The following is a 7988-nucleotide window of genomic DNA, read 5'->3' as shown; positions in this document are numbered from 1 at the left end:
GGCAGGGCTCTCTCTGTTCTCTGCCCGAAGCTCCAGGTGGTGAAGGGGCCCCCCCATCTCTAGCTCTCCCTGGATGGGCCTGGGACGGGGAGCCCCACCACGCGGCCCAGCCTGGCCCTGTGCTGCGGTGGCTGCCTGGCCCTTCTCCCCTCCCAGCGGAAAGCCTCTTAGAGGGGATGGGGGTGGGGAACACTAAGCCCCAGGCTTGGGGGAGCGAGCTGTTGAGTGGCTGATCTGCGGGAAGCCTGGGAGTCTTCAGCTGCGGCCCCCATCGGGCTAGGCTTTCACAGGGGAGCCAGTGGGGCGGCCCCTCCCTGCAGGCCTCAGGAGATGCGAGGCTGGACACCCAAACCCACGGGACGGCTCAGGTAAGTGTGCAGCGACGGCTGTCAGGGACCACCTCTTGTCCTGGTCCTCAGGTGGCTGCGGCTGTGGTGACCAAGCCAGAACTTGGTCCTGGTGGGGCAGGGGCAGAGTCCCACGGGGCCCTTGGCATTGCCCAAGGCCAGGCGGGAGACCCCAGCGCAGAGGAGTTGCAGGAGGGAGGGAGGCTCCAGCTGTGGGCTGGTCTATCCTGCCTGTGAGGCCCCCCTCCTGGTCTGTTATGGGGGCAATAGGGGTGCTGTGTGAACCCCTGGGTGGAGCTCTGGAAATGTGGAGGTGTTGGGGGCTGCTAAGGGTTTGGAGGGCAGAGGGTCTCTCTCCCAGTGCCCCCTCAAAGGTCTGCATCTGTCCAGTGGAGCCAGAGATCTGACCCTCCCCACACCAAGATCCCCAGCTGGTCTGGGGTGTTCAGTCACCCACCTTACAGGTGGGAAAACTGAGGCTCAGCAAGGGGAGGGGAGCTGCCCAAGTCACGGAGCAAATCCATGGCTAAGCTGGGATGAATTGGAACTCAGCTCCCTTGGCTTCTGGGACGAGGCTAACATTGTTACAACATGTTTTCGTTTTTCTTTCATAATTTTCTAAATGACAATAGACATTCCCGATCACTGAGAAAAGTCAGGTGCGTACCCCAGGCCAAGGAGGAAAATGAACTCCACCCATTTGCCACTGGCACTTGTCTCCCCCTCCACCCCACTCCTTGTTTGTTCCGTTGCCCTGAGACCCTCACATGTACACCCTGGGGACATGGCCGGTGCCCACACATGCCTCCGGTCACACACTGGCTGTCGGCTTTCCCACTCATCCGAACCCCCTCTCCTGACGCTACTAGGTCCTGAGGGGCAAGGAGTATCCTCCAGAGGGAGTCTTCCTGAAGTTAAGACTCAGGTGGGAACGACTCTATTACCCACCCCTCATCCTTCACGCCTCTTGGAGGAGGGGAGATTCGGGGTGAGGTCCTACCTCGGTTTCCCCTCCTGGCTCCATTCCCCGAGCAGGGCTCCCGTGGGTAGCCCTGTGCCTCAGTTTCCCCACACCGGGGTCTCCATCCCCCTTTCTTGTCTGGGCTACAGACCCTCGCCGCTTCCTCTTGTCCCCTCTCCTCCAGCAGAGGCGGTGACGATGGGCACTAGAGGCCCCCGGCGGGGCCCTGGCCCCCCAGACGGCGGCTGGGGCTGGGCCGTGCTGGGCGCCTGCTTCGTGGTCACCGGTTTCGCCTATGGCTTCCCCAAGGCCGTGAGCGTCTTCTTCCGCGCGCTTATGCGCGACTTCGGCGCGGGCTACAGCGACACGGCCTGGGTATCCTCCATCATGCTCGCCATGCTCTACGGGACAGGTCAGCGCCCCCTCGCGGATCCCTCCCCCCTCCCCCAGGCCCAGGATTGAGAATCGGGATCAGGGACCAGGAGACACCCGACCCCTTGAGCATCTTCCCCCAGGCCCCTCGGGGTGGGCATGGAAACCCCTTCCTTCCTGTGGAAACATTAGCACCGGAGAGGGGAGCAGAGGGCAGGAGGGTGGCAGCGGCCAGAGGTGGAGCCCGCACCCAGGTGGCTGACCTGTCAAGCTTGGCCAGCTGGAAGGGCCCCTCCATTTCTGTCAAAAGACCCACACCCGCCTATGTTACAGGTGGGAAAACTAAGATCTAATTAAGATTCCCAGGCCCAAAGCTCTAACCACCTGTGGAGTGGGGGAGATGCTGGAGATATCCTGGCCAGGCAGCGTGGAGGGGTGGAGGAGAGGGATGGGGGAAGCCTGGGGAGGAAGGCGGCTCAAGCTGTGATTCCAGCTGTGAAGGTAATAAAGCGAATGGGGTCCGCCCCTTCTGCTTTATGTTCCGTGTTCTCAGGAGGGCTGGGGACCAGTATAGAGGCTCCTCCCCTGCATCCCCCCATATGGCTCTCTTCGGTCTGTCCCAGCCAAGCTAGTGACCTTGGCCACAACACTGCCCTCTCTGAACCGGGGGTGACCTCATTCCTTCAAGCTGTCTTTCAAGGCTGGGAGGTACAAAGCCTGGAGTGTCTGCCACAGAGGGGTCCAGCCTGATTGGTGATCCCGCCCTGCCCACAGGCCCGGTGTCCAGCATCCTCGTGACCCGCTTTGGCTGTCGCCCGGTGATGCTGGTGGGTGGACTGTTGGCCTCGGCCGGCATGGTCCTAGCATCCTTTGCCACGCGCCTCCTGGAGCTATACCTGACAGCTGGGGTGCTCACAGGTGAGGGCGCCCACTGCTCTCCTCCTCGTGGGGGTCGGGGTGCAGGTGGGGGTCAGCAGCCCTTGCTGCAAGACCTCCTGTCCTCAGTTTCCCCACGAGGGGCGGTCCTCATCCTTCGGCCCCGTTCCCACCCCCCACCCCGGGGTCTGCACACCCTGTCGGGACCTCGCTCCTCCCTCCCGCCGGGGCCTGGGGTGGGGGCACCCTCGGGGAGCCCGCCACAGCACCGCCTCGCCCACAGGCCTGGGCCTGGCCCTCAACTTCCAGCCGTCGCTCATCATGCTGGGGTTGTATTTCGAGCGGCGGCGGCCTCTGGCCAACGGGCTGGCGGCGGCCGGCAGCCCCGTGTTCCTGTCGGCGCTGTCGCCGCTCGGCCAGCAGCTGCTCGAGCACTTCGGCTGGCGCGGCGGCTTCCTGCTGCTCGGCGGCCTCCTGCTGCATTGCTGCGCTTGCGGCGCCGTCATGCGGCCGCCACCCGGGCCGCGGCCGCGCAGGAACAGCGCGGGCGACGCTCCCGGGGAGGCGGAGGCGGACAGTGCGGGACTGCGCTTGCGCGAGGCGCCCTCTGGTGGCCGGACCCGCCGGCGCCTGCTGGACGTGACCGTGTGCACCGACCGCGCCTTCGCGGTGTACGCCGTCACCAAGTTCCTGATGGCGCTCGGGCTCTTCGTGCCCGCCATTCTGTTGGTGAACTACGCCAAGGACGCGGGCGTGCCTGACTCCGAGGCTGCCTTCCTGCTCTCCATCGTGGGCTTCGTAGACATCGTGGCGCGGCCGGCGTGCGGCGCCCTGGCCGGCCTGGCGCGCCTGCGGCCGCATGTCGCCTACCTCTTCAGCCTGGCCCTGATGGCCAACGGGCTCACGGACCTGAGCAGCGCGCGCGCGCGCACCTACGGCGCCCTTGTCTCCTTCTGCGTCGCCTTCGGCCTCTCCTACGGCATGGTGGGCGCCCTGCAGTTCGAGGTGCTCATGGCGGCTGTGGGTGCGGCCCGATTCCCCAGTGCGCTGGGCCTCGTGCTACTCCTCGAGGCTGTGGCTGTGCTCATCGGACCGCCCTCTGCCGGTGCGCGCCACAGGAGGAGAGGGTGACGCGCCTAGCGCTCCTAAGCCCAAGGGAAGCCCCTCCCTATCCCAGATGGAACGTCCAGGGATGAGAGAGGGGAAGGGACCCATGGTGGGTGGGGAGGGGGGAGAGACAGCCTGGTGGGGTAGACTCCCCTTACCATGGCCAGTTAGCCTCCCTCCCCTCCAGGCGGTACCACCAGAGGCCCAGTACAGGTTGCAGTCCCAGAATCAGAGCGGGGCCCTGCCCAGTGCTCAATGCCCATACCTTTGAAACACTGTATCTGAGTGCTTGAGTGTCCCCAGCCTCTAAGGGTGACTGGAGTAGGGAGAGTCCTTGGGGAACCAGGAGCAGAGTGGGAGGGCTCATTACGCTCACAGAGAGGCGGGCACGGGAGGCTTCCACCGTGCACACCGCCTGCTGGGTGCTCTACACATCATAGGAAATCCTCATGACACGGTGGTAGGGGAAGGCTTCCTGCAGGGGCTGGCATAAAGGCAGTCTCACGGGGCAGGGCAGGACCCCCCAGGAGAGGGCACAGGGAGTGTTTGGGGGACACTGTTCCTATACAAGTAAGGCAGGAGCTAGGATCAGAAAGGTGGGGGTGGGGGACATTAGGGTCTTGCTGGGTTGTCAGGTTATCCCTGAAACAGCAGGAAGCCTGCCTGTGAGCAGGAGAGAGCTGAGGTCAGGCTGCAGGATGGAGCAAAGATGGGGCCCGCCTTTGCTAGGGCCCAGGCTGCACCCGAGATGAGGTGAGCTGCCCATTCTTCCAGGGCTGGGCTAGCTGAGTGCCGTCAAGCTTTGTCACCTCACCTGACCTTGAATTTCCACTTCAGTGCAGTGGGAATTGCACTGAACCTGAACCCCTGTGTGAGCAGCCCCCAAACCCAACCACCAAAAGCTATAAAACCAGCCAGAGGCTCAGGGACCCATCTTCCATTTTCTTGGGTGACCCTGGGGTGGATCTAATAGGCAGAAAAGGCACATGGGGTGAGAAGAAGGTGAGGGATACCACAGGGCTGTGTGTGGAAGGGGCGGGACTGGCTGGCTGGGCAGGGGTCAGGAAGGCAAGTTTGGGGTACTGCTCAGAGGGGCTGAGGCAGGCAGCTGGCTTGGAGGACTCCAGGTAACCTCCCCAAGGCCTCAGAGATACAGACTGAGAGGTCACAGCCTGGTGTGGACAGCCACAAGGATGCCTCCGAGAGAGGGGGGAGCCCACTGAGGAACCACACTTTAGGGGAAATACTTGCAATTAAAAGGTTTTGCCGAGTATGAAAGTAACATGTACCTGTGATAGAAAACTTGGAAAATACACAGAAGGAAACAAGAGTTCTACAAGCCCTGTCCCCAGCCCCCATGCTAATGATAGTTCAGTCCTGGGTACACAGGGCCTCCTGGGAGGGGGGAGGCCTGGGGGTTGCGGGGAGAGCTGAGCCAGGCTCCTGAAGACCAAGGAGGTTAAGTGGAAAGGACAAGAGTTGGGGGCCCCCAGGAGAGCAGGGCTAAGCCCAGTGCTGTCCCCACTCCCGGGTCAAATATCCCCAGCTGGGCAAGTCCCAGGGTACATGTGGGGCTGGAATCCCGAGGACAAGAGGTCCCTTGTAAACTGTGAAGTGCTGCCTCACCAAAGGCCCCATATCACTTAAGAAATTGAGGTCCAGGGAGGTGAAGTGACAGTTTTAAGATCTCAAATGGCAGAACCCTCATGGATTTTTGCATCTGTAAAATGGGAACAAAGACTGGGGCGTGTGTGTGTGCGTGCGTGCGTGCGTGCGTGCGTGCGTGTGTGTGTGTTACCCGTGAGCTCCACCAAGAGCACTGCCCTTATCTGACGGTGTGGGTGTGAAGGGTGGGCTCCCCCGCAGGCCCTCACCTCCCCATCCGCCCTCCCCGCAGGCCGCCTGGTGGACGCGCTGAAGAACTACGAGATCATCTTCTACCTGGCAGGCTCTGAGGTGGCCCTGGCCGGGGTCTTCATGGCTGTCGCCACCAAGTGTTGCCTGCGCCGCTCTCAGGATGCCACGCCCAGCCCAGGCACCAAGGGCGGGGCCAGCGACACGGAGGATGCTGAGGCCGAAGTGGACTCTGAGCCCCTGCCTACCAGCGCCGAGGAGCCCGGTGGCCTCGAAGCCCTGGCGGTGCCGAGCCCAGGGACTGGGCCCTCGGAACCCGAGATGGAGGCAGAGCCGGGGCTAGACTCCGAGTCTGTGTAGCGCGGGGGCACTAGGTGGGGTGGCCAGGGACTTCAGGAATGGGGCTTCCCCTCTCAGAGCCCCGGCTGTCCCCACAGGGCCTGGCACACGGGAGGCTGCTCCGGTGGTCACCGCCAGGGTCCATGCAGGGAGCTGCCCCCCTCATCTGCCCACTGGCCCTGGCACGGCAGGGTGTGGGCCTGTGTCAATCTTAAGTCCATAAAGCCGAGCTGAAAGAGCTTCTGTTCCTGCGCCTCTGGCTGCTACCTGGGGGATGGGTTAGCAGGGAGTCTGAGAGGCTCCCCCTGGGGCCCTCCGACCCCCCACCCCGTGGGTGTTGGGGAGGAAGTGGCAGAGGTGGAGGACGGCAGGGGAAAGTGTCCCAGCTCCAGCCCCGCTGCTCGGAGCCGTACACCGAAGCCCTCGCTGGCAGCACCTGCCGCTGGAGCAGCCCAGAGCAGAGAAAGAGCGCAGGTCCGAGTGGCAGGCTGGGGCTGGATCCTGGCCCTGAGCCCCGGGCTCCTCTCGCACACTGGAGGTGGAGAGTACCTGACTCTATGACTCCATCCTGTGGACAGCAGGGGGGTGGCGGAGGGGGGACCGGCACCTGCCCTGCCCCCTCACCTTCCTAAGAGGGACCCTCCTCCAGCCCGGCTCTGGGTCTCCTCTCTCTAGGGGATAAACTCGGGTGTCCTGGGACCTTTGCTCTGGACACGTGTCCCTACGGACGCCACTGCGGACCCTGGCATCTGCTCCCCCACCCGCCAGTGGAGTCCCAGGGGTAGCTCCTCAATGGCACTTTGAGTCAAGTGCAGGGAGCTCCAGGTCTCACCCTGGCTGGAAGGTTTAGGGATCTGTTTAAGTATTCATTCTCTTCCCACAAACTAGACACCCCTTTCCTTGCCTCCCTCCCTCCAAATCACCAGCTTGGTGACCCTGGCCGGTGGAGGAAGCAGCCTTCCCACCGCAGACCCTGACTCCATTCATCCGTACTCCTCAGGGGAGCCCATTCCACTGGTGACCCCCTCCCCACTAGTCTCATTTCCATCCACGCCCCAGGAAGGTGTGGGGAGCCCCTGCAGAAGTCCGGCCAACTTACACCGTGTCTGTGCTTTCCCCTGAGCCACTACAACAGTGACTACATCTTATTTTAACAAATCCTCACAGAGCACTGACTGTGCCAGGCACCGTGCTAAGCCCGTCACAAATGTTAACTCATCTAATCCTCAGTAAGGACCCAAGGTAGGTACCCTCATTAGCCACACTCAGATAGGGAAACTGAGGCACAGGAAGTGAGGAGGTAGCTCAGGGTCACAGAAGCTATGACTGGAACCTAGGCTGTCGGTTCCAGTCTGAGCCCTTGGCCTCCACACTGGCTGCCCCTTCAGGGAGCTGGTATAGTCTGACAGTTCTAGGGGATCTATGTGGTGACAGCCCATCCCTCTCTCCACACTCCCAATCCTGCCTAAGGATCCCATTCAGGTCTCTGCCCGGGACCCCCCGCCCCGGCCATTGTGGACCCTGCCCACCTCTCACACCCTCTTGCACCCCTCCCATTCTCAGGACGAGCACGTATTTCATTGTCCAAACAGGGACACTTTGAGAGTGAAAAGGGCCACTATTAATAATTACACTAGGACCACAAGTGTGCACTGGGACTGTCCAGGTGAAGCTGGACACCTGGGATACTAGCGTGGTACCACCCACTGGGCTTCTCCCCTTGGCCCTGGCAGAACAGGCGACCTGGAATGGCCGGGGCACCCTTAACATTCTCCCCAGTTTGGGGCCTCGGGTCCTCCTGACCCAGTATCTGCCCTGCCCTTCCCCAGATAAAGGTTGAGTTCATGGCCAGAAGCACTGAAGGATCAAAGACGAGGGAGGACGTAAGAGGCTCCACAGAGCAGAAAGCCTGGGAGGCAGGGGGAAAAGTGCAGTCTTCTGAATTTCATGGATCCGAGTCCAGATCCCACTCTGTCCCTGCACACCATGTGGCCCTGGGCAAGCCTCTTCTGAGCCTCATTTCCCATCTGTAAATGGGGACAGTAGTGCTAATCCACAGAATTGCTGTGAGGAGTCAGTGCTATAAAGCGAATGTCAGTAAACCTTGTTGCCCTGCCTTGGTGATCAGGGGG

At 62.1% G+C, this 7988-nt stretch overlaps 1 protein-coding gene across 3 annotated transcripts; it reads left to right on the top strand.

The window, feature by feature from the left end:
- The first annotated feature begins 1052 nt into the window (after positions 1–1052).
- On the top strand, positions 1053–7618 carry SLC16A8 (solute carrier family 16 member 8). Of its 3 annotated transcripts, none has more exons than XM_049694964.1 (5): positions 1053–1720; positions 2455–2598; positions 2840–3068; positions 3135–3661; positions 5561–7618. In XM_049694964.1, the coding sequence occupies exons 1-5, from the start codon at positions 1132–1134 to the stop codon at positions 5875–5877; spliced, it is 1806 nt and encodes a 601-aa protein (XP_049550921.1). In that variant the 5' UTR covers positions 1053–1131; the 3' UTR covers positions 5878–7618. The 3 variants fall into 3 exon arrangements, with proteins under 3 accessions (XP_049550921.1, XP_049550920.1, XP_004279525.2); XM_049694963.1 differs by having other exon boundaries at positions 2840–3099; positions 3157–3661; XM_004279477.4 differs by having other exon boundaries at positions 2840–3661.
- The last annotated feature ends 370 nt before the right edge of the window (positions 7619–7988 follow it).

This window comes from Orcinus orca, chromosome 11 (assembly GCF_937001465.1).
Source record: "Orcinus orca chromosome 11, mOrcOrc1.1, whole genome shotgun sequence".
NCBI classification, from domain to species: domain Eukaryota; kingdom Metazoa; phylum Chordata; class Mammalia; order Artiodactyla; family Delphinidae; genus Orcinus; species Orcinus orca.
Note: the sequence above shows the minus strand (reverse complement) of the source record. Positions and strands in the feature narration are given on the sequence as shown.

Coding starts and splice junctions, on each gene's coding strand:
- SLC16A8 (XM_004279477.4), top strand. CDS start 1,132: ATGGCCGGTGCCCACACATGCCTCCGGTCACACACTGGCTGTCGGCTT. Junction 1,721..2,454: donor CGCCATGCTCTACGGGACAG/GTCAGCGCCCCC, acceptor CCCTGCCCACAG/GCCCGGTGTCCAGCATCCTC. Junction 3,662..5,560: donor CATCGGACCGCCCTCTGCCG/GTGCGCGCCACA, acceptor CCCTCCCCGCAG/GCCGCCTGGTGGACGCGCTG.